The following is a 25,051-nucleotide window of genomic DNA, read 5'->3' as shown; positions in this document are numbered from 1 at the left end:
GCTTCTCAAAAGATGTTTCTACAGGGCAACATCTTTACTTCCAAGAAGCCACTTAGATCACATTAAGCTGTTCACCAACCTGCCATGCAGTAAAAAGAGAAAGTGCATCTTTAACGGAGTGGGTTTATACAATAGTATTCTCCTTCTCAGTTAGTCAATAGTTTGTTTCGCTATCCTAATTCATGGGATCTCTGATCAAATAGAATAGGTTACCACTATGACATAACTCTCGTGTGGGTCTTAGTCCCATCTCCCTCGATGCCTCGTCAATCACATTCCGTGAGAGACCTTTAGTAAAAGGATCTGCCAGATTTTTAGCAGTCTGAACGTAGTCCAATGCTATTACTCTGAAGTTTCTCATTTTTCTGACAGATTTCAACCGCCTTTTCATATGCCTTGATGACTTCATATTGTCTTTTGAACTGTTCAATTAGACAATCATAGTTTGATTATCACAGTTCATTAGGATAGCCGGTATTGGTTTTTCAACCACCGGCAGATCCATTTACAACTCACGAAGCCACTCAGCCTCAACTGTGGCATTATCCAATGTTGTGAGTTTTGCTTCCATTGTTGACCTCGTTAAGATGGTCTGCTTGCAAGACTTTCAAGAAACAGCGTCACCTCCAAGTGTGAATACATATCCACTTGTGGCTTTTATTTTATCAGCATCAGATATCCAGTTCGAATCACTATAGCCCTCAAGTACGTTAGGATACCCAGAATAGTGAATTCCATAGCTCATGGTGCCTTTTAGATAGTGCGTCACTCTCTCGAGAGTCTTCCAATGTTCATCTCCAGGATTTGAGACAAACATGCTGAGTTTAATCATAGCAAACGAAATGTCAGGTCTCGTGGCACTAGCTAAATACATAAGGGAGCCAATGATATTGGAGAATATCTCAATTGATCTTTTGTGATTCTTCGATTCTTTCGCAACATCACACTAGGATTGTAAGGCGTGGGAGCAGATTTGCAGTCACTATATCCAAAGCGACTCAAAATCTTTTTCGCATAGTGGGACTGCACTAGTGTAACCCCACCATTGCCTTCTCTCAGTAGCTTAATGTTCAAAATCACATCAGCCACTCCCATATCTTTCATCTCAAAACTTTGAGACAAAAGGTTTTTAACTTCCTCAATGAAACGACTCGGGTTTTCGAACGAAGAACCCGAATCCCTGTATCGTTGTGATAGTCTCTGGATCAGTAGCTATCACATACAGAACTCATTTCACGCAGTAAATCAGTTCATACTCACTTAAAAAAGGTTCAAACATGGATTTAATTATTACAAAATCCAGAGGATTTGCAGTACGAATAATTTATTACAAGCCCATTGGGCTCAAATGGAACAAACAGAAAATGGTAGCGATAGCTGGTCTTCAGGCCTTCCTTCATCTCGAACTTCACCTCCACAGACAGCACTTGAGCGTAGCACGGGCTTCTAAGCTTCAATCGTACCATCCATCGTTGTTGGTGTCGAACTCCTGATCGGATCCTGCATCTTGCCAAACTATCCCCAAGGATGGGATAGGTTCACGTCACCATCCGTATACAAGCTTTAAGTGGATGCAAAGGTACAAAAAGTAGCTAAGGATAGGCTGAGGTTTTCTATGCAAGCACAAGTATATATACAAGTCATCTGTCACTCTCCGACACGGGCCATACCGGCACCGGTCAACTACAAACCCAAGTCGGTGCAGGAACTCTCTCTCCCTGCACCTCAGCTGACTCCACAGGGGAAAGTGGACTAGAGGGAGGTAGAAAGCTGGGTTAACTACTCTAAATGAAGTAACAGAAGTGTAGGAGAAGTACATGACCGAGTACGCGGCTATACATATATATTTCACCCTGTATGGGTCTTGCACCTGTACCCACTCTCCCCGAATCCAGCCGGCAAGCTACTCCGACTGACTCCGAAGCACCGGAACAAGACTAACCGCTACGGCACCATTCCTGTCCCCCCAGGTTGGGATGCAACCCCCTCGTGGTCGGGTCACCCTGGAGTTGTGTGGCCCTCCTCCTACCATTCGAAGTTCTAACAAGCGCCCATGCTCCTCCCGCATCGGGCCTCCCCCGCACTTCCCTACTCCTGACAGGTCTGGTGATGCACATAGCTAGCTCAGACCGGATTGTAAGGATCACCGGGGTGTCCGACCCTAGAGGGGGAGGGGGTGAATAGGGTCGCTAATCGCTTTTCTATCCTAGGGCTCAATCTAATTGCATAAGATAAACCTAACACGTCCTACACATGCTAGTTATGACTAAAGTTTATCTATGCTACCCTCTACTTACCCCAAAAGACTTGCAACCTATAGCCAATCCTAATCAAACTAACTAGGAAAGTAAAGGTAAGCAAGAAAGAGTAAATGCGGAAACGTAATGCGGTAAGTAAAGCGGTAAGGGAGAGGATATGCAAACTCCCGTGAAGACACCAAGACACACGATTTAACGTGGTTCGGTTAGGACACCAAAGTCCCTCCCTACGTCCACGGCCACTTGCTCACAAAGAACAAGTGGGATGCCGAGTCTCTTCGCTTGATCACCGTCTTGCCACGCCTCCAAGGCTCCCGACAAGCAAAGGCTAAGTGACGCCAGGGTTCAAAATTTCGGTGAAATTTCGGCGAAATTTCGGTATTTTTTTCGTTTTCGGTAGTTACCGGGAAGTAGAATTTCGGTAAATTTCGTTTCAAAATTCAAAAATTCAAAAAAATTTGTAAAAAAATATGTAAAAAATATGATAAAAAACTAGGTGTTTTTCTAAGCAAATAGGACTAGAACACACTCAAATCTAAGATCATTTGCTAGGCTAAAATTAACATTTGAAACCGTAATTTGAATGACTCGTCATTTCATGTGCAAAAATTTGTTTTCTCCCCTCGACTTCAACTAGACTTTGGTTTATCATGATATTGGTGAGGTACCTATTCAATTTCATATGCATACCTACAACTAGGATGATGATCCATCGGCCGGCCCGGGTGGACTATACTCTCATCAGTAGACTAGTAGATCTGGTTTCCTCGTGCTGTCCAATTAGGCTCGTCGTCAATCTTGCTTCGCTTTTGCCTTTTGCATCTGCTTTTATATTATCATCTAGCAGCTCTTTTCTTTTGTATGTAGCGGTGAGATCGAATGAGATGGCAGCTAAAGCCCTCTGTCTGCTGTAGTCTATTATTCTTAACCAGGCCCTCGATCTAGCTCTTCTTCTAGCTTTGTAGCCGGTAACTGTGGAGACTTGGGAGTTTTTTTTTTTGAAGTTGTGGCCATTGCTGATACATGTTAAATTCCATTGGCAATTCTTCTCCATTGGCAACTGCAGATTAAGTCAGTTGTGGCCTTTGATCTGCCCCCACTTCGTGGAAGAAAGCTTTGCATTGCAATAGTAGGTCGGTGACTGTAACCTTATTCCAGTGAATTTCCTCCGACGCCATTCCAGTCCCGAGGATAAGAAGAGAAGGTCAAATTCTTGCATCCACAGCATGCATGTGACCAAAATCTTAGGCCACAAGAGAATTGTCACCATCTATAGAGCAGGGAAAAACTTTCCGTTGGAAAACTGCCGGAAAACACACCTTTCAGAATGCTTTAACAATTCTCTATACAAATTGAATCAAACAAAAAATTCAAACACTGTCACATGAATTGATAACCAATTCAAATCATGTTTGTCCTGGATTTAAAACAACTTTCAATTGGATCAACTAATGTCCCTAAAAATTTATAGGAATATCCGCCATAACAAGAATAATAAAAGTCCAGTTGAGGCCTAAGAGAGAAAATGAAAGTTGTCACATGAAATGACAAGACTTTTAATTGGTAGTTTTTGAAATAATTAAATAACTTTCAAACCATTGCTCAAATGAAAAAGTTCCTGAAACAAAAGTTGTAGATCTCGAAAAACTGAACAAAGTTGGTATTCAAAAGTTTTTCATTTGACCTCGGGAACAGTACGAAAATCACAACGGACATCATTTTCCGGTCGAAATCACCGAAATTTCGGTCGAAATCACCGAAATTTCGGTCGGAATTCACCGAAATTTCGTTTTTTGAATTTGAATTCTCTTTCCGTTCGGAATTAGCGAAATTCGGCGAAATTTCGGCCGAAATTTCGTTTCCGGCAAACGGCGGGATTCGGAAAAAAAACGAAAAGGTAAACCCTGAGTGACGCCAAGTCACAAAGACGAGGTCACCGCCACCGTCTATCTCGAAGCGTCACCACGGCACCGTCTTCACTATCTTGGAGCTTTAACACCAAGTAGGGGCCTCCTTCCCCGCACAAAGTGTCGTTGCCACTCCACACCAAGTCGGAGGGTCACACGACGAGTACACAAGTTGCTTGCCGTAGCAAGACTTTCTCTCAAGCTAGTTCTCTCAAGAACTAAGCCTAAACAAGCACTAAGCACTCTCACAAGTGTGCTTAAGCCTATATGATGTACAATGAAGCTCTATGGTGGTTGGAGATGATCTTTAGCTCTTGTATACTTCCTTGAACTCCAGCACTCTCAAATGACCCGGCCTTGGGGGTATATATAGGCAGCACAAGCAAATATAGCCGTTGGAGAAAAGCTGCCAGAAAACTGCGTAACGCCGGCTAATCCGACGTACCCCAAAAGCCATCATCGGTTTAACCGGTGTATGTAAACTGCTACGTGAAAAACTAGCCGTTAGCAATTAACCGGTGTATCGCCAGTTTAACCGATGCAATCAACCGGTGTATGTAAAATTAGCGTCGGTTTAACCGGTGATTGTAACTTCTTCACGTTCCTCCAAAAACCACCTCTCTGGACAACTGAACCAATGCAATTGACCGATGCATCGTCGGTTCAACCGGTGTATGTATTTTCATCGGTCTTCGTTTGGCAATGCACCGACGTATGCATTTTCTTCAACGTCGGTTAATCCGGTGAGTGTATCTTCAGTTTCCAGCTTCTGGACAATTACACCGGCGTGTGTCTTTTCCTTAACGTCGGTTCAACCGGTGTATTGAATTTCTTCACAGTCTCTTCGATTCTTGTCCTTTGGACCGAAGAGGTTTCAGGGCGCTGCCCTGAGACCCGCGAGGGGCGGCTCCCCCTCGACCCCCGTCCGCTAACCGGGTAGCGAAACCCCCGTAGGGGTGGCCCTTCGGGCCTTGCTACGCCTCTCTTCTCTTTGTCATCACTTGAACCTAAAAGCCTGAGAATAGTCATCTTAACAATTATATTAGTCCAAGTGTTGTGTGTGTCATCAATCGCCAAAACATTATATTGAAATATGGCATGAGAGGCCATTTTCGCTACACGGATCCACCATCACAGTGGGTAAGTTGCATGCACGAAAAGTTCTACAAATCTCAGATACCACATATGTCCATAAGAAGCCGGGGCAGGCACTCCTCGCAGTCCTCCGCAGTGGTCCGCCAAAGGCACCCATAATAGGTCTCACCTCTCCTTGGGCACCCATAACAGGTATCGCCCCTCCTTCTCTTCCCGCACCCGCCACAGGTGCTCCCCAGAATGTACCCAATACACATTCCCGGCCAGTAGCTTGCCCCCGCTAAAAGCCCTATCTTTGGCTCCTCACAAAGTGGGTCTCATGCATGCCAAGACTATCATATCATGGAATCCCATACCCATTCACTCTTATAGTAGCCAAAGCATCCAAGAATCCACCAAGGAATCATAGGGAGCAAGGAATAGGGTAAATAAGTAGGCCGTGCAGGCTTATCTCTCACACACAAGTAAAGCAGCAGCAAACTAGCATGTAACGCCTAATAGGGATCCAAGTCATAGATGGGCGTGAACCTGAGTGCTCCTCGTAGAACTCCTGGGCCTCCTGGTAGTCCTGGTCGTCGGTCTTCTCTTCAGCAGCAAGACCTATTTGTAATTACAGATTACTTTTTATGCGCCGACCCCTAGATCTACCTGTTAATTATGTTTAGGTCCTTGGTTTTTATGCAGAACCCCTGGAGCTTTAGTTTTTCTCATAGTTTAGTCCCTGGACCTAGTTTTAGCTCTGGTTTTCACGTTTTAGCTCCGTTTTAGTTGGTTTTCGCGCCCACGCGATCGTTGTAATGCGTAGAATAGTTTTACATCAGTTTTATGCGCTGTTTTTATGTAATGTTGTACTATTTCTTAGCATTTGCTTTGTTTGCATGTATGTGCTTGTTCTCTATGATTGTTTCGGTGTTGCGATCGTGATTAGACGCCGAGCCACCGGAGGAGTACCAGGAGCCAGCTTCAGAGCCCTTTCAGCAGTTTGAGCAGCAGGAGAACTTTGAGGAAGGCAAGTATAACATGAACTTCCTATCACCTTTAAATACATTTTCATACTGCATTTTAATACTGTATGCCTATAAGGATTTCCTAGCCACATTTATCCTTTATATACACCTTGGGTTACATTTTGGTTAGTTGTGCTATGTGCTGCGCTCTCACACATATTTATGGTCCTTTTTAATTAATTTTGCTAATGGTCGTATGCAACTTAATTCTGAGCGTTACCCTCGGTGCTGTGTGCTTGAGTGGTGTACGTCTCCTTAAAATATGTTTTTCTAGAAACTTGGTTTAGGGGGCTCGCACTGTGTTTTGTGCTAGCTACTCTCCATAAGGACCGTACATCATTAGAGTGACAACCTGGGACAACCGCGCAACCACAAGACTGGAATGGGACGGTCTTGGCTTACTAATTAGGTCATTTTGGTTTGGGAGTAACTTACCTGCGGGGCAAGGGTGGTAAGCTTCTATGGCCCTCGCGCTACGAGGCTTCGTCTGTGCTGTGTGCTTGACGCCCTCGAGGCCTATTCCATAGTTGTTGATCCAGAATCCTTAGCGGTTACACCTTACCAATGTGTCCTTTGTAACGGCCTCGTAGTGTGCTTACTAGTCATCTCACCTACGGAAGTGTGATGAACAACTAGTTTAGCTCACGACTTGTGGGTAAAGATGTGCAACCTCTTGAGAGTGTAAAACTAGTATACTAGCTGTGCTCACGGTCATGAGCGGCCCGGATCCTCCTTTTGATTAGATGGGTTTGGTGGTGATTTGGTTTCAGTTCAACAGTTCTTAATTAATTTTGATTTAATTACTATGTAACTTGGTTCATGGTTTAATTCACCAACTTGTAGTAAATAGCTCTAATAAAATTTGCCAAGATTAAAAGCGAATGCAGTTGAGTAAGCCAACCTTAGAGCCTCATAGTTTGTGTTATACTTGTTGAGTACAAGTTGTGTACTCACTCTTGCTTCCTCTACACCTTTTGTTCTCTTTGGATATACCCTACTGCTGCTCAGTTCCCGGCGACATGGAGGACTACATCCGCGACTTCGACGACTTCTAGGTGCTTCGTCTCCCAGTCGACATCCCTGTGGCGCCCAGCTTCGGAGAGTTCTGTTTCGTTTATGCTTTTTATCGCTTCCGCTGTATCAGACATGTTTTTGTCATTATTGTAATAAATACATCCGTACTCGTTTATTATATCTTTTTATGTGACATGTGTTGTGATATCTTGATGATTCTGTTGTATATATGCGTGACTTGATCCTGGCGCATATATGATTGCTCAGTTTATGTCCTTTGTAAACCGGGTGTTACAGAAAGACAAGTCTACCAGCACTGGAAGACCTCACCGGCGAACATCGCCAGAAGTATGATTAGGTCATGGCGGACCTGGGGTCCAAAGTTCTCAAGCACTTCGTGTGGACCCGCCACGGAGGAATCAAGTGTATTGGCGACCCCGAATCGGCTCTCCATGGAGTTGATTTATCTGTGCCTTCAGAAGAGCACAGCCAGGCTCTCTGGCAGTAGATGAACTACATGATTCATCACGCTCTTCTCCGCCAAGTCGAAGTCATCCTCAACTCCATTGATAACATCTTGGCGCACGTGGTCAAGTCCATCCTGGCTGGTGAATACGAGCAAGACATCGGCCTAGTGATAAATCCCCACGTGGGAGAGAAGAAATTCTACACACGCCCACTGTAGTTGCCCCGGATTAGTGCTCCTGAAGGAACGAAGGCTGAGTTCGTTCTTCATGCTCTGCAAGATCTTCATGACAGACCAGCCTGTTATGAGGAGCCGCCAGCCTTCATCCCAGAAGGATATTTGTGCCAGCTTCAGTACAGGATGATACGGGAAGATGAGAACCAAGCCAGCCAACCTCGGGGGCCACGCCAACGCCAATAGAGACAAGCCCGTGGATCAGGAGCTGTTGGTTTGGCAAAACCAATACAGGATAAGGCTGGTTTATCACAACCAGGCCGCTCACTCTCTCGGCATGGGATCGACTAATCTCCAGGATCAAATGGCCGAGATTCTTAGGAACCAGTTTGGCATTGCCCCGAAATGGGGCGTTATTACATATTCCAAGCCGTATCCCGAAGCCTACGACTAGCTGCCGCCACCACCCAAGTTCAAAGTACCGGAATTCTCCTAGTTTAGTGGCAACAACAACACCGGCACAATGGAGCACATCAACTGATAAACTACCTTCGGCTACTAAAGTAGGTGAATTCTGGACCAATGGCCATTCTACCCCCCTGAGGAGAGCGCAAGATGGTGTGGAGGAGAGTACAGCAAGCCACGTCGTCAAATTAGACTGGCGTAGAAACCAATCCAGCCACGGCTAAGACGGATATCCTGCCGGCCAAAAGGGGGGCCAGCAGGTCGGCCGATATCAACATGGTTTTCTTCTTGCCTGAGGAGTTCCATAGCCCTCTACCGAACCAAGAGTCAATGTTCCCAGCTTAGTCTAGGCCCCGCAGCCATCGTCTTCGAAAAACCAGCAGACAATAAGTAACGCCACTTAAAGCCGTTGTATCTCAAGGGCTAAATCAACGGCAAGCTAGTCAGCAAAGTGATGATGGACACTAGTGCAGCGGTAAACCTCATGCGTACGCCGTGTGTCGCAAAATCGGTAGAACAGATGAGGACCTTATCAAGACCAATGTCATCCTCAATGACTTCAAGGGGAATCCCACGCCGGCAAAGGGTGTTCTCAACGTCGAGCTGACCATTGGACACAATACTGTCAACACATCATTCTTCATCGTGGACTCACAGGGACCTTACTCAGCTTTGCTTGGCTGAGATTGGATCCACGCCAATTGCTGCGTGCCATCTACCATGCACCAATGCCTTATCCAGTGGGATGGTGACGAAGTGGAAGTGGTACCCGCCGACGATTCCTGCGATGTGACCATGGCAGAGACTTCATTCTGGTGGGTAGAAGGAATGGAGTGCCTCACCGGCAGGGAGAGCCAAGATTGGTCTTTTGTTAGCCAGTCAAAAAGTGGGATCACGCCGGTTCCTGCAATCGGCATCAACTCGTAAATACTTCCACACAGAGTAAGGCCGATACGAGCGATCGGCCCCTTTTTAGAGAGCTTCATTTCCTACCCTGGTGTAAAGCTGATCCGAGCGATCGACAACAAAAAATACATGTACATCTTCCGATTAACAGTGGAATAATATTGGCCAATGCGTGTCATCGGCTCTTTAATTATCATTCTTCTCACGTGATTTGCAGTGCTGAGATAGCAGAGGATGGCAAGTTGGGTTTTGGCTTTACACCGGTTGACGATCTGGAGGAGATCGACATCAGCCCAGGCAATCGTCCCCGCCCGACGTATATCAGTAAGAAGCTAGAATGCGAAGTCAAATCTCAGCTCACCGATCTTCTGAAAGAATTTGTAGATTGCTTTGCATGGGAGTATCATGAGATGCTAGGCTTGGACCGATCAATAGTAGAACATCGGTTACCGATCAAGCCCAATTTTTGCCCCCATGCTCAGCCTCCTAGGAAGTTCAACCCTAGAATTCTAGGAGAAATCAAAGACGAGATTCAGAGAATGGCCGAAGCAGGATTCATCCGGCCATGCAGATACGCCATGTGGATTTCAAATATTGTGCCTGTCCGGAAGAAGAACGGCCAACTTCGGGTCTGCATCGACTTCAGAGATCTCAACAGAGCCATGCCCAAGGATGAATACCCGATGCCAGTGGCCGATTTGCTCGTGGATGCAGCAGCCGGGCATAAGATGATGAGCTTTCTCGATGGCAATGCCGGGTACAATTAGATTCTCATGGCAGAGGAAGATGTATTCAGAACTGCTTTCAGGTGTCCTAGGAATATCTGCCTATTTGAGTGGATTGTCATGACCTTCGGCCTCAAGAACGCTGGAGCTACGTACCAGCGAGCAATGAACTACATCTTCCATGATCTTATCGGGCGATTGGTTGAAGTCTACATCGATGATGTAGTTGTTAAATCGGCTCTATCGGGAACCCACCTAGCCGATCTACGACGTGTACTGGAACGCACACGGCTTCATGGTTTGAAGATGAACCCTAAAAAGTGCGCGTTTGGTGTGACAGCCGGGCAGTTCCTTGGTTTTATGGTGCATGAACGTGGCATCGAGATTGGTGATAAAAGCAAGAATGCCATTACAACGAAGACACCTCCGGGAGATAAGAAGCAGCTACAGAACTTGATCGGCAAATTGAACTACATCAGGCTGTTCATATCGAACCTTTCTGGCAGGATTGAGCCGTTCATGCCTTTCGTGAAGATCAAGAGTGCCAGCGATTTTACCTGGGGGTCGGAGCAGCAGAGGGCTTTCGATGATTTGAAGCAGTACTTGTCCTCACCACCAGTGTTGGTCCCGCCTCAGCTAGACCGACCTTTCACTGTATACCTATCAGACGATGGAGTCTCCATCGGCTCGGTGTTGATCCAGGACTTCCAAGGGAAAGAAAGGGCGGTATTCTATCTCAGCTGACGCCTACTCAACACGAAAACCAGGTACAGCGAAATGGAACGCCTTTGTCTCTGCCTGTACTTTACATGCACCAAATTGCAACACTACTTGCTCAACATTGAAACTCGCGTGGTCTGCAAAGCCGATGTCATCAAGCACATGCTGTCAGCGCCCATTCTCAAAGGGCGGCTTGGGAAGTGGATGTATGCCCTCTCAAAATTTGACTTGCGGTATCAGCCAGCCAAAGCTGTCAAGGGGCAAGCTTTGGCCGACCTCATCACAGAAAGCGCAGCGCCATCGACTTAGTTCGTCGACATCAGGCCGTGGATCATGTTTTTTGACGGATCGACTTGCAAATCGGGTTGCGGCATCGGACTTCAAATCGTCTCTCCAAGGGGAGCAGCTTACGAGTTCGCGATTCGCTTGAAATCTAAGCTCACTAACAACCAGACCGAGTATGAATCTATTTGCAGGGGTTTGGAGCTGCTCCTAGAGGCTGGAGCCGAAGCGATTGAAATCTTCGGTGACTCGAAGGCGGTAATCCGTCAGGTCACGGAAGATTACAACTGTTTCAGCGACCTACTACACCCATAGTTTATCAAATGCCAGGACCTGATGCTAGATTCAGCCAAGTCACCCTCGCTTGGCTGCCCAGGGAGCAGAACGATGAAGCGAACAGGTTGGTGCAGGCTGCATCTAGGTACATACCGCAAGCTGATGATATTTCGGTTCAAATATTGCAGTAGACCATTGCTGATTGGAGAGCCGATCTCCTCCACTACTCGAAGGATCCGGCTCGGGGGCGGAGCTTGGGCTTTTTTTTGTATATGACTTGGAAACTGCTGCAGCAGTTTACCAAAATAGAATCAGTCGAGACCCTGTATTCTTGACAGCAGAATCTTCCTCAACTGGTGGATTTTAGGCCATCAAAAGAAGAGGGCAGGTTTTGCATGCCACAGTTAATGATGCAACTGTTGTGCCTTTTGTCAGCGGTCAAGTATGGTCTTCTGTACTTCTGGACTCCCCTTTCTTATCTATGTATCAGATACTTCTTTTAAGTTTTAACACAATTTTGATATACAGTTAAACAACCTTGAGCTCGCGGTAAATCTTGCCAAGAGGGCTAATCTTCCTCGTGCTGAGAATTTGGTAAGCTCCATTACTGAGATGACTTATGTGGATGCTATTTTGTTGGCCATGCTTTCTTGGCTGTTTTGATGCTCATTTGCTCAAGAGGAAACTAATATGGATTAGCAAACTGTGCGACCCAAAATTTCTTGAGAAACCAGGTGGGGCAAGTCCCTATTGATTAGCAAACTAATATGGAAAAATGGAAACAGAGCTATGTACATTGTTAAAAAAAAGAAAAAAGAAAAAGAAAAGAAACAGAGAAAAAAGAAAAAGAAAAGAAACAGAGTTATGTACAGCAATGCAAAAAGGAGCAACTAGATGTAATCTATTTGAATGGCATATCTTGTCAAAATGTTTGCTTCATCAATTCATTTCATATCTTTCAGTCCCAAATGTGTTTATTGTTGGGAAGACCACATATTTGACCATTGGCTGATTTTGAGCATATGGCACCAGCTGGTTTCCACCTATAGCTTGTTGTTTTAGGGGATTTTCTATCACTGTCATTGCCCCACAGGTGCTTATGTTGCTTGTACTTTAGTGATTTCCAAGAGCTATATGCATGTACAGAATTCTTTTTGCCAAAGCTTCACAGATGTGTCCAGAGATTTAAAATTGCACACATAACCGACTTCTGTACTGCTTCATTCATTTCTACTATGTGTATTAGGATTTGAAAGTCTTTTGCGATGTACTTGACTACCAATCTCTTACAATGTATCATCAATCGCTACAAGATTAATGGTGTATAAGAAGATATCTGAATGAAATATGAATGCATTCATACAACTTTGATACACTAAGCATGCATATCATTTAACTAGTTCAGATTTTATGAAGGTTGACCTTTTAAAATCCAAATTTGCCTTTGTAAATGAACGGTGCCTCTGGGAAAAAATAGCTTCAAAATAACATGTAGACATTCATGGGCTTTTCAAAGAAACTACTTTTCATACATATTTCATTTCTCAGTTCTCAGACTTATTGAGCCATTATCCTTGCATTCATGCAAGTATTGATGCTTTGCAATGTTTATAGAAGTTGTAGACTGTGTAGTTGAAGTTACCTATATGTGTCAAGGTGTTAGATTGATCTCGTTTCGGTCTTGTGACCGAACGGGAAACCAAATCCGCGCCCTGTTCGGGGGCGCAGAATCCGCGCCCTGATCGGGGGCGCATATCACCCCGTTGGTTGTGGCCCCCGGTCACAGGCGCCATATAAAAAAAGGGGGTAGGGCCGGCACGGAAGCCAACGCGATGTACCCCTCCGCAACCCTAGTCCCCACAGCTACCGATCAGCTCGGCGACCTAGTGCCCGGAATCGCCACTACCGCCACCACCCTCGTCCTCACCGCACCGCCATGACGGACGACATCGTCGCCGACAACACCATCACCGACAACACTGTCAACTCCAGCGGAGATGGGACTGACGCTGCAGCCCAGGAGCAGCAGCGGCTCGAGGAGCAGCGCCGCTAGGAGGAGGCCGCGGCCAAAGCAACCGAGGAGCGCTGCCAGCACGAATTGCAGAACACCCTCATCCCTCCTTCCACTCCAACCGATGGTATGGATCTCAGATATCTCCTCTCCCTCTCGGCCCTAATGGATCCTGAACACCAAAACCATTTCTACATATTGATCTAGTGGCTAGTGGTATTAGGGTAGAAGATCCTATCGGTTTTTGACTTCTATCAATGGTATCAGTTGGGTTACCCTAACCCTAACCCTAGATCGAACCCCTTTTGGGAAGATAAAGACCAGATCTCGGATTCAGCAAGAACACAGAGAAGATAAGATCGCATCCGTACCCCAAAAAACGAAGCCTAACCCGAGAAAAACCCCTTGCAAATTCACAGAAAGAACACACCCGAGAGGGTGAGATACACACCGTGGCCCTGCTGCCGTCGGTCTAGAACCACCGCGCGGGGCTCTCAGCACCGAAGCTCGGCTATTCGACGGTGGCGCGCTCACCCGCAAGGGGAGCGCGCGTGCCGGCGAACTGCCGCGCCACAGCGCCGGCCATTTTCCTCCTGTGCCGTCGCCGAGAGAGAGGAGGAAGAAGAGATGTGGGGGAGAGAGGAGAAAATGATTAGGGTTTGGTTGGGGGGGGGCACGAGATTTTTGCGTTATATACCCCCCCGGAACGCCACCCACCGTCCGATCCAGATGGACGGCGGTGATCGAGGCGGGGAGGCGCGGCCGCCTGACTGGGCTGAATTGGCGGCCCAGGCCCAAGTTGCCGTCCGCGCCGCCGCCTGATACCAGGCTGGGCCGTTTTGGCAGCCCAGGCCCAAAAGAGAGAGGCTTTATTTTAAATTTTTTGAGATATTTTCTTTTAATTATTAATTATGTCATGGAGATTAATTTAGATACAGTTTTATAACACTGTTTCCGCTGCTGATATATTTATAACATGTTTATTCTCTGTTTTCTAAAACCAACGTGAATGAATTTAGAGAATTGCATGTTTCATAGATGTTTTGTCGTCATTAATGTTTTAACCAACGTTGAAATTTTAATGATGAACCATGATCAGATATGATAAATTCAAATTTTTCATCCAACGATGAATCTTAGATGATCGATTATTTATTACTGGTTCTAACTTTCATCCAACGATGTTTTTTAGAAGATTGATTATTGTTTTTATTACGTGAGCATGTATTAATTTTGACCAACGTTGATTTTAATTCATGCAAGCAAGATATAGTATCTTCATCTGAGTCTGTTCTAATTAATTGTGTTGTTTTATGAAGGATCAAATGCTGCCTTGATTCTTGCTCACATGGCAACGATAGAACCGCTAAACGGGAGTAACTACTCTACATGGCGGGAGAAAGTGACAATGTTGCTTGCTCTTGGTGAGCTGGATTATGCACTCGAAAATGAGAAACCAACAGAGCCTGTTCCAGGCTCAGATGATTATGATCAAAGAGTTTTCCAGTTTGGATTCCTCAAGATAAAGTGGGAAAGATCAAACAATAAGTGTTTGATGATATGATTATGATCAAAGAGTTTTCCAGTTTGGATTCCTCAAGATAAAGTGGGAAAGATCAAACAATAAGTGTTTGATGATTATAAGACACCTCATAGTGGACTCTATCAGAGGATCACTAACAGATTGCACTACTGCCAGAGAGCTTATGGATAAGCTGAAGGTTCAGTTCACTGGATCTTCCAAGGCATATGCTAGTGCGTTGGTGGAAGAATTCGCCAACATGATAGTGTAAGTGCAGTGGCCATACCCTGGAGAAATGTGATTCTGATCTCGACTACATTATCTGTAATAAGTTGAAATCGCACATTGCCTCAAAGTGCCATTAATTTGCTCAAGATGCCAAAGCCGAACGCGGCTATTACAAACCTTATAACTAGCTTACAACAATATAGGCGTCCTGCGTCCTGCTCGCAGAACTGCTCCCACTGGATGTTGGAAGCTTAACATTTGGTCTGTTGCTTGCCTGCTTTGTAGGATGAGCTGTCAGTCACAAGAGCTCATAAAATTTTACTTATAGAAAAATTATGTTTCACTTACTCCTGCTGCGGGTGACTGGCGATGAGGAACAAACCGTGGTGGAGGTGGCTTCCGGGGAGTTGTGATGCGGCGGCGTTGAGACGGCGACGCGCTGGCCTGGGCTGCAGTTGGCAATGCTTGAGAGGAGAGATAAAAGAGAAACTAATTTGATGAACCAATTGCTTGCAGTTTTTTATTAGAGATGCTACCTTACAATCTTTAGGTAAGGAAATAGTTCTCACATTGCTGAAATTAGGGAAACTGAAAGCAAGGAAAGTACTCACTTCATTTTGATAATCTAAGTCAAAAGCTTTCAGCTTTTTCCAACAAAAATTAGAACTAGTTAGATTTGCTACATAAAAAATTGATTCATCTCGAAAATATCTTCCTTTATATTATAATTTCATTTCATTTCATTTTATAAATAAATTTCAATAGCTTTTAGTGGTCAAAGCTCAATGTCTAATACGACCAGAATTTTCAAAGTGGATGAAGTAATTCAAGGACAGCTAGGTGCTAGACACCTGTGCTGATCGCTGATCCAAAAGACAGCTGGGTCCTAGTCACCAGAGCTGATCCTCATTGGCCTCGTGTCCTTCCTTTTTGCTCGTGTTGCACACCCACGGCTGTACACATTGCCGAAGGCTGCAACAACTAAGACGATAAAGAAAATAAAAGGAAAATTCAATAACCACTAAATCCCTCATATGCAATTGGCTGGACCCACATGTCATTGACAGCCGATAGCATTTGACAGATTAGCTGTTTTCTTGGTGGCATACAAGGAAATTGCCCAAAAAAAAAAGCAAACTGAAGAGAACAGACACTTAGCCTATCAGAAAGCCTGGTCTACCATAGAAAGGATTTAGGGACACTTAGCCATCCTACTTCCTAGGAGTGGGCACAAAACCAAAAAGCAGCCTAGACTACCCGCCCCTACTATTTCCACTATGGTCTCCCTCCCTATTAGTATTTCACTTCCTATATTCACCATTGCACTTCCTATCAGTATTGAATATAGCATGCCCATAACAATATTCTCTAGTAAGCCAACTCTAACATGGCACATGTATAATTAATCCATAAAGAAAGTGTATTAGATAAACTCAGCAGGCGAGCAAGTACCTGTTTTCTGCCCATATGGCATTGCAATCTTTGCTTTCCTATCACAAGTTGTCTTAAAGGCATTCTTAGCCACCCTTTTGACAGTCGCAGGCTACAATGAACAAGCAAGCAAACAAAACACAAGAGTGAGACGTGAAGCCGCATATCAGTAATAGCCTCAACTATGGGATCTATTATCAATTTGCTCCTCTAAAGGGTACAACACATGCCAGAACACAAGAAACTCCTTTAAATAAAGGTGCTACATGAGGCTAGGGTACATAAGATGCATGCGAATCAACTGATGTTAAAGATGAATATAGAGAAAAGTACAACCACCCAACACACCTTTTCAATTTCCTCCCCTTCATCCATTTTGTCAACAGAATCATCTTCACAACTGAACACATCCTCACTCGTGCCCTAGAAAAGTCAAAGGCTTTTAAACTTTAAAAGATCTGTAGATCAAATGTGGCGCAGCATCCATTGGTAAAGTCGACATACCACTTTGGGCCTATCATAACAAATCAGCAATCCAACTTAATGTAATGTGGCTAAGATGAATTATCATGAGATGAGCATACAAATGGTTTAATTGCTAATAAACTTACATGGTTGTCATCACATGAGCCGTCATCATACCCAACCTCATCACCATGAACAATGTGCTTGTCCATTTTACCAACCTCAAAAGGAGCCTTTCGCTTGTGTTTCCCTTAAAATAAGAATGCACAGGGGACCAATAGTTTTTTTTTGGGGGGGGGGGTGAGTTTAGGGTCAGCAAGATCCAAGGGACAGTAGCACAAATGGCCTAAAGAGTAAAATGCAACCAATAATTAGGGTTATTACATACCATGGATACTATTGCTGCCCATCTCGGTTTCCTGTTCATCTGAAGTGAGGATAAAGTTGGTTACTCTCAGATCACCTCCACTTCCTCAAGTTGGGAAACAAAGATGCAGTGCGCAAACAAGACAAATACCTCCAAACTGCCAGGCACATTAACGCGTAAAAACCACACACTAAAAAATAAAACATGCTGCTTCTCCAAATTTTGCAACCTACCCAATGCAAGTATCTGATGACTATTGAACCGGCCAAGCAGCAAGCAGAAAGGGCATCTGGATTCATGGTCAATGCAGACAGAGTGGAGCATCCAACATACATTCATACAATACTTGTCGAAAATCCAAACTGCCAAGCCCATTTAACGCTTAAAAACCACAAACTAAAAAATGAAACATGCTGCTCCTCCAAATTTTGCAACCTACCTAATGCAAGTATCTGATGACTATTGAACCGGCCATGCAGCAGGCAGAAAAGGCATATGGATTCATGGTCAATGCAGACAGAGTGGAGCATCCAATATACATTCATACAATACTAGTCTGAAAAATAACAACCAACCACAAACCAAGAACCAATTAAAAATGGCTGGCCCAGCACCCATGCAATGGCTAGCACTAGAAAGCGGGCGCTATACCAGCACAACCATCCAAGCATTGGCACCATTCAAACAACCATGTGGATGCAAGAAGAGGGAAGCAGAGGTGGGAGGTATGTATTAACACAGAACTTTTTTCGGGCACTAACCTGGGGCGATGTTTTGCAATTTATGCTTGAGGCAATCGCCAACCTGGTGGGACCCCAATGTGGAGAATGGAAGGTATTGTTTGCAGGCAACGCATTTGACCGTTATACCTTGGAGGAGGTACTCGAGCTCAGTACAGTGACGGTAGGTGCCGAGATCAGCATGGTAGCAGGCGCTACAAATGAGACGGTTACAAAACCAAAGCTGCAACAAGGGTAGGTTAGCATGAACAGAGAAACCAAAATCAAATCAAGCTGCATCCAAATTAATTCAGTCAGAGCTCAGCTCACCGAGAAAATGGGAGGCCGGAGAGGAACCTTGCATTCGGAACACTGAAGGAAACTTGTCTTCAGGATGCACTTCCTCCACCGGGCAGTATGAGTGGAATATTTGGCAAAAGGGCACTCACGCTGGTGTTCTAGAAACTCGCAGTAAGGAATGTATTTATTGCAGTCGCATTTGAACTTTATCTGAGCAATGATGTTGTTCAGCAAATCGCAGGTGGAGTGAGTATCAGTAGCCAAACAATGGTGGCGGTGGATACAGTCACGACAATAGATTTGACCGCGGATGCACTGGCGGCACTGTCAGGAAGCACAAGAAAGGGGGAAATAATAAGAGAAGAAGTTGAGCTAGGAAAAAACAAAACATGGTAAACATCTCACCGACCGTGTACGCTCTGCAGTGGTAAGTTTCAGGCCGGAGGGTTCGGTGGCAATTTGTGTAGTCCAGTAGCCCCTGGTTGATCCTGAGGTGAAACACACTCGTCTCCTGCGATTGAATCTATCAAATTAAGTGTCGTGGAGAAACAATAGAGAAGAAGGAGAAGCATCTACGGCTGGGAGGACACGGATCGGACAGCACCCATGCCGGATCTGCGATGACGGTTAGGATCCAAGCTCCTCTGGGGATCCGATGAAAGGCCCAAGCTCCTCTGGGGATCCCCGCGGGAACGGAGCATGTCGTGTGATTCCCGCGGGAACGGAGCATGTCGTGTGATTAGGAGAACTGGAGGAAACGAGCGCGGGGGCAGGGGCGCACTCACCGGAGATGAAGACATCACGGGGCGCCGAGGAGGTGGCGGAGCCTTAGGCGGCGGACGTCGAGGAGAAGTAGCAGCGCCGCCGCAGTGTGTGAGGTGGCTGCAGCGCGCAAGCGGGAAGCCCCGATTTGCTCCCGCCGCACGTCGAGCTCGTCCTGCGCCGCCTCGATCTGCTCCCTCGCGCCGCCCACCGCGATCACCCGCAAGAGTTGAGGAGGGAAGGCTAGTGGCGCCGGATCTGCAGAGGCAGCAGCGGAGCTGCGGAAGAAGAAAGACGGAGGAGAAAGGGCGACTGGCGGCACTCCAGGCGGAGGAGGGTGGACGCGCAGCGGCAGGAGAGCTTCGGCTTGAGGACTTGAGGTGTGGTGGCAGGCGATGGTGGCTTGAAGAAACTTACAAGGATTCCCCTAGTAACGGCGAGCGAACCGGGAGCAGCCCAGCTTGAGAATCGGGTAGCCTCACTACCCGAATTGTAGTCTGGAGAGGCGTCCTCAGAGATGGACCGGGCCCAAGTTCCCTGGAAAGGGACGCCTGGGAGGGTGAGAGCCCCGTCCAGCTCGGACCCTGTCTCACCACGAGGCGCCATCAACGAGTCGGGTTGTTTGGGAATGCAGCCCAAATCGGGCGGTAAACTCCGTCCAAGGCTAAATACTGGCGAGAGACCAATAGCGAACAAGTACCGCGAGGGAAAGATGAAAAGGACTTTGAAAAGAGAGTCAAAGAGTGCTTGAAATTGCTGGGAGGGAAGCGGATGGGGGCCGGCGATGCGCCCCAGTCGTATGCGGAACGATTTTGCTGGTCCACCTATCGGCTCGGGGCGTGGACTGTTGTCGGCCGCGCCGGCGGCCTAAGCCTAGGGGCATTAGGTGCCTCTGGAAGCCGTCGTCGGCACGGCCGGTTCTTGCACGCCGCAAGGCGCGTCCCTCAGGACGCTGCGCTGCAACGGCCTGCGGGCTCCCCATCCGACCCGTCTTGAAACACGGACCAAGGAGTCTGACATGCGTGCGAGTTGATGGGTTCTTAAACCTAGGAAGTGCAAGGAAGCTGACGAGAGGGAGGCCCTCACGGGCCGCACCGCTGGCCGACCCTGATCTTCTATGAAGGGTTCGAGTTGGAGCACGCTTGTCGGGACCCGAAAGATGGTGAACTATGCCTGAGCGGGGCGAAGCTAGATGAAACTCTGGTGGAGGCTTGAAGCGATACTGACATGTAAATCGTTCGTCTGACTTGGATATAGGGGCGAAAGACTAATCGAACCATCTAGTGGCTGGTTCCCTCCGAAGTTTCCCTCAGGATAGCTGGAGCCCATTACGAGTTCTATCAGGCAATGCCAATGATTAGAGGCATCGGGGGCGCAACGCCCTCGACCTATTATCAAACTTTAAATAGGTAGGACGGCACGGCTGCTTCGGTGAGCCATGCCACGGAATCGGGAGCTCCAAGTGGGCCATTTTTGGTAAGCAGAACTGGCGATGCGGGATGAACCGGAAGCCAGGTTACGATGCTGAATTGCGCGCTAACCTAGAACCCACAAAGGGTGTTGGTCGATTAAGACAGCAGGACGATGCTCATGGAAGTCGAAATCTGCTAAGGAGTGTGTAACAACTCACCTGCCGAATCAACTAGCCCCGAAAATGGATGGCGCTAAAGCGCGCGACCCACACCCGGCCATCTGGGCAAGCGCCATGCCCCGATGAGTAGGAGGGCACGGTGGCCGCTGCAAAACCCGGGGCGCGAGCCTGGGCGGATTGGCCGTCGGTGCAGATCTTGGTGGTAGTAGCAAATATTCAAATGAGAACTTTGAAGGCCGAAGAGGAGAAAGGTTCCATGTGAACGACACTTGCACATGGGTAAGCCGATCCTAAGGGACGGGGTAACCCCGGCAGACAGCGCGATCACGCGTGTTGCCCGAAAGGGAATCGGGTTAAGATTTCCCGAGCCGGGATGTTGTGACACCTCAGGTGTCAGTACATCTAAATACAATCAATGTACCTTAGTTAAAGTTAAAAGAAAATTTTGGGAAATTGATTCAAAGAGAAAGAGTCAAATAAAAGACAAATTATACAAAAGAAATTAAAGGAGACAAGAAAAAGAGTGAAAAGCTATTCAAATTTCAATTCAAAAAGGTGCATAAAATTTTAGTTGGCTTATGAGAGGTGCTTCAATTGACATGTGCTCAATTGAACTTCAGCCAAAATCAAGTCAAAAACTGAATAAAACCAAAGTCCTTTTGTGCAAATTTGCGAATGTACAAATAGTTCAAAATGTGAGTTTCAAATGAAAATTTGCATAACACGAAAGTTGTAGATCTTGAAAAGTTATGCAAAAGTGGTATTCAATACTTTTCCATTTGAGCCCTCCAAATAGGAGATAATTTTAGTTTACCAAAAGGTCCATGGATTTTCAGAAATCGCAGAAAAGCCCCTATCTCCATCTCTCTCTCCCGGCTTGCTCTGTTTCGGCCGCCGCCTGCCGTACGCCGCCGGTGAACTTCGTCCACCGCGCGCCCGCGGCCAAATGGACCCGGGAAGTTCCCCAGCGCCACCTGGCCCGCCTCTTGGCACCTCCTCACGCGCACACGCGTCCCAGGCCGCTCCCCGAGCCGCCACGACACCCCCGCCCTGCGCCGCGCCGCTGGCAGCTCCGCTCGCTCGCCGTTGTGCGCCCCGGACCCAAATCAACTGCCCCCAGTCGCTACATCCCTCACCCAGGAGCTCCTTGGCCTATAAAGACCCCCCAGAACTCCACCGTCGCGCGCCTTCTCCTCCTTCTTCCTCCTCCCGCCGCTCCGCCATGGCCGCCGAGATCCAGCTCGCGCGGACCGGCTAACCCAGCCCTGCATTGCCCCCTCCAACCACCGCAGCAGCTTCTCCACCTTCCATTAGAGCTCCACGCGCGCGGAATCGAACCAAATCCTCCTCCCGACGCCGTTCCCCTTTTGCACCGCCGCCGGCGAGCTCGGGCTCACCACGGACCGGCCAGCTCCGAGGGAGACCGAGCACGACAGCTACCCCAGGAGCATCCACAAGCTTCCGCGGTGCTCGTGCGCACCCTGTTCCCCTACCCCGAGCCCTCCTTCACCTCCAGCGCCGGCAAACCGAACAACCGACCCGCCATTGACGCCGACGAGCTCGAACCCGTGCACCAAACACTCGATCGTCGACCAGGGTAGGTGTTCCTCGATCCCTTCTCTCCGACGCGCCTCCCCGTGGCAGCCCCGGTAAGCCCTGTATCGCAGAACACCACCGGCAAGATGCCACGGCGGAGAAGGCCGGCGAAGGACCCGGTTGTTATTTCTTTTTTTCGTTCAAGGGTGTTTCTGCAAGTTTTCCAGTGTATATCAGTGAACTTCTAAAATGCGAAACAAATCACAGAAAAATCGGAAAAATGTAAACTCAACTGATCTGGAATCCTTGTAACAAGATCTAAAAATTTTGTAACAGTCACATCTGCAGAAACTCAACCGATTTTAATCTGGGAAAAAGAATAAGAAAACCACCTTATGCATGTTCAGGAAGTTTTACTGAGCAAATGACCTTGATTTTTGGATATGTTATCCCTAATGGAATATTAAGATCACAGTAAAAAGATGACACCCACCCAAAGCAGTTATAATGTTGGAACAATCAAGATTCTCTAATCTATTGTTAGCATTCTCGATTTAATTCTGGAAATTATGCACACGAACTTGATCTGGAATTTTTACTGCGTGCATATACCACTGAATACCTGCTAATCCCTAAAATTCAGATTTATTAGAGTTCATTTGCTATATACCATGATTTATGCTTGTTTAATCAACTTAATTCTTCATATATAGTTCTTATGCTCAGAAAAATATATATTTATTTATGAAGTCTCTTTTTAGTTCTTTGTTCCTGTCTAAAAATTTTGAGCTGCAGTTACTGAGTTTTTCTTTGGTGAATAATAATGCTTAGCATCTTAGGGCTAGATTTACTGTTTTTGTTCTGGGTAATCTACATTGTTTCTGATCATGATTTTTGGGCACAATCTTGTCTAGAGTATGTTCTACTTGTAATAAAAAGTTCAGATGCAATACTGGTTAATTGCACCTTGAGAAATCTATGCAAACTCATGCTAAGTTAACTGCATAACTAAAGTATAATATTGATTTAAATCTTGAAACATTTTCTGGAGAATGTTTAGCTCATGAATAGTCTCTGGTAAAAATTTGAGAGCCATATCCCTAGTAAAACTTTCTGTATAATTAATCGTAGTTAATGTCTTGTTGTTTTTGTTCTTTTTATTACCTCATCTGTATAAGTGAATAAAATATGGAAAAATTACAGTACTTAGTAGATGCTGGGTAGATTCTCCCATAAAATTTGTAGCACCATAACCCATGTTGAACGTTCTGTACAAAAAGGTGAAGCAACTAGAGTAATCCACTTGCATGAATAGTTATAGTTTTTGCTTTATGGTTAGACGCTGAAATTTATACCATGAATGTGTAAGTTTGGATCTGTGTTACCTTAGTGTTTCATCACTAGCTTATTAGTACTTTTGTTGTTATGAAATAATGAAAGCATGCTATGTGTTGAAATTGAAAATGAAAACCAAAACCCCCACTCATTCATGAAGAAACGTAGTTATGTTTACTACTCTATAAATGACTGCCCATGAAACTGAAATGTTGAAATCATCATTAAAGTAACCTTTGTTGACTACAACTTTATCGTGAAGGAAAGAAATCGTTATCCATGCGTAACTCATAATCTTGCATTGCATATAGAAACGGTTAATCTCGCGGACGGTGACTACGAATTGGTGCCCGCGGACTCTCGTGCGGAGCAGGAGGTTAATCTGAATTGTGCTGACTTGTCTCAAGACCTGGGCCAAGCCCCAGAGGCTTTTCTGCCTGACAGTGCCCAAGAAGGCAAGCCCCGGAACATAATCCCACTAATTTCCGAATTATCTTTCAGCTATCTATTTATGAATGTATTGTAATATTTTGTTTTCTGCATTTAAGTTTTCTAGGCATTGATCGAAAACCGTAGATGCATGATCTCTAGAAACCTATGTTTGATACCGGATCTTTTATCGACTAGCTGCCATGCTAAATAGGTACGGTAGAAGTTGAGTGGTTTCCTGCCTCTCGCGAGCAAATAGGAATTGTACTGACTTTAATTCCTGTTGAAAAGTAAGGACAATGGGCGGGGTTGTGTAGTTGTGATACCCCGCTGTTGTAGTAAAAAATGGCTAAGGTCACGGTGTGTGGCTCATTTCGTTAAGCGTTTGAAAGTACTAGCCACATACCGAGAAATATGGTAATCGGTAAGCTTAAGTACCTGATTGGACCGGCGAGTGGAACGATCTCGCACCCTCCTGGTAGAAGTAGGATTTATATTTTTGTCGCGACGTACGGGTGCAGAGTGGTCGGACTCTGTAGTCGGGGAGGGTGTGCCGGATCCACGGACTGGAAAGAAAGGGGAACTGTAGCGTGGGCGGAAGCGAAGTCGATCCCCATGCGTGTGGTCTAGGTTCCCCTGGCCAGGTTGAAATTCGATTCAGAATCGTCCGCCTCTCACGGCATGAGATTGCTTAGTGCTTTCGGTCACACAGAGTAACAAGTGGAACCAATGTTGATAATACTGCTGTATGATTAAATGTATGCTCTACCATGCTTGAGTAGAGATAGTTGCAAATTAGAATGGTTAATCTAACTAGAAGATGGCTAATTAAAATCTGAAAATAAGGATCAACTCTTAGTGGCATTTTTGGCAATCAAACCCCACAAACCAAAAAGTCTTGCATGTCTAGTTATCGGACTATGATATATCCGGAGACGGGTCAGTCTTGCTGAGTATTAGTATACTCAGCCTTGCTTGTGGCACTGTTTTTCAGGTACTAACTTTGAGGATCTGTTTGCAAGTCTTACTTGGCCTTGTACCTTGCCTCCGGGTTGGTCTG

At 46.0% G+C, this 25,051-nt stretch overlaps 1 protein-coding gene and 1 long non-coding RNA gene across 2 annotated transcripts; both read right to left on the bottom strand.

Moving 5' to 3' along the window:
* Nucleotides 1-1,267: 1,267 nt before the first annotated feature.
* LOC120639619 lies at nt 1,268-5,856 on the bottom strand. Its single transcript, XR_005661520.1, has 2 exons — nt 5,789-5,856; nt 1,268-1,515 (listed from the first exon to the last, which is right to left on the bottom strand). It is a non-coding gene; the product is annotated as an uncharacterized LOC120639619 (long non-coding RNA).
* Nucleotides 5,857-15,427: 9,571 nt separating this feature from the next.
* On the bottom strand, nt 15,428-18,448 carry LOC120639618. The gene is made up of 8 exons (XM_039915482.1): nt 18,369-18,448; nt 18,081-18,282; nt 17,341-17,379; nt 17,099-17,202; nt 16,836-16,910; nt 16,509-16,599; nt 15,908-16,037; nt 15,428-15,505 (listed from the first exon to the last, which is right to left on the bottom strand). Exons 3-7 carry the CDS (start codon nt 17,360-17,362, stop codon nt 15,943-15,945), a joined length of 387 nt encoding a protein of 128 aa, XP_039771416.1. The 5' UTR covers nt 17,363-17,379; nt 18,081-18,282; nt 18,369-18,448; the 3' UTR covers nt 15,428-15,505; nt 15,908-15,942.
* Nucleotides 18,449-25,051: the final 6,603 nt, after the last annotated feature.

This window comes from Panicum virgatum, chromosome 7K (assembly GCF_016808335.1).
Source record: "Panicum virgatum strain AP13 chromosome 7K, P.virgatum_v5, whole genome shotgun sequence".
In the NCBI taxonomy this organism is placed as follows: Eukaryota; Viridiplantae; Streptophyta; class Magnoliopsida; order Poales; family Poaceae; genus Panicum; species Panicum virgatum.
Note: the sequence above shows the minus strand (reverse complement) of the source record. Positions and strands in the feature narration are given on the sequence as shown.

Coding starts and splice junctions, on each gene's coding strand:
- LOC120639618 (XM_039915482.1), bottom strand. CDS start 17,362: ATGGGCAGCAATAGTATCCATG. Junction 16,911..17,098: donor GCTCATGTGATGACAACCAT/GTAAGTTTATTA, acceptor TGACTTTTCTAG/GGCACGAGTGAGGATGTGTT. Junction 16,038..16,508: donor GCCATATGGGCAGAAAACAG/GTACTTGCTCGC, acceptor TTATCGTCTTAG/TTGTTGCAGCCTTCGGCAAT.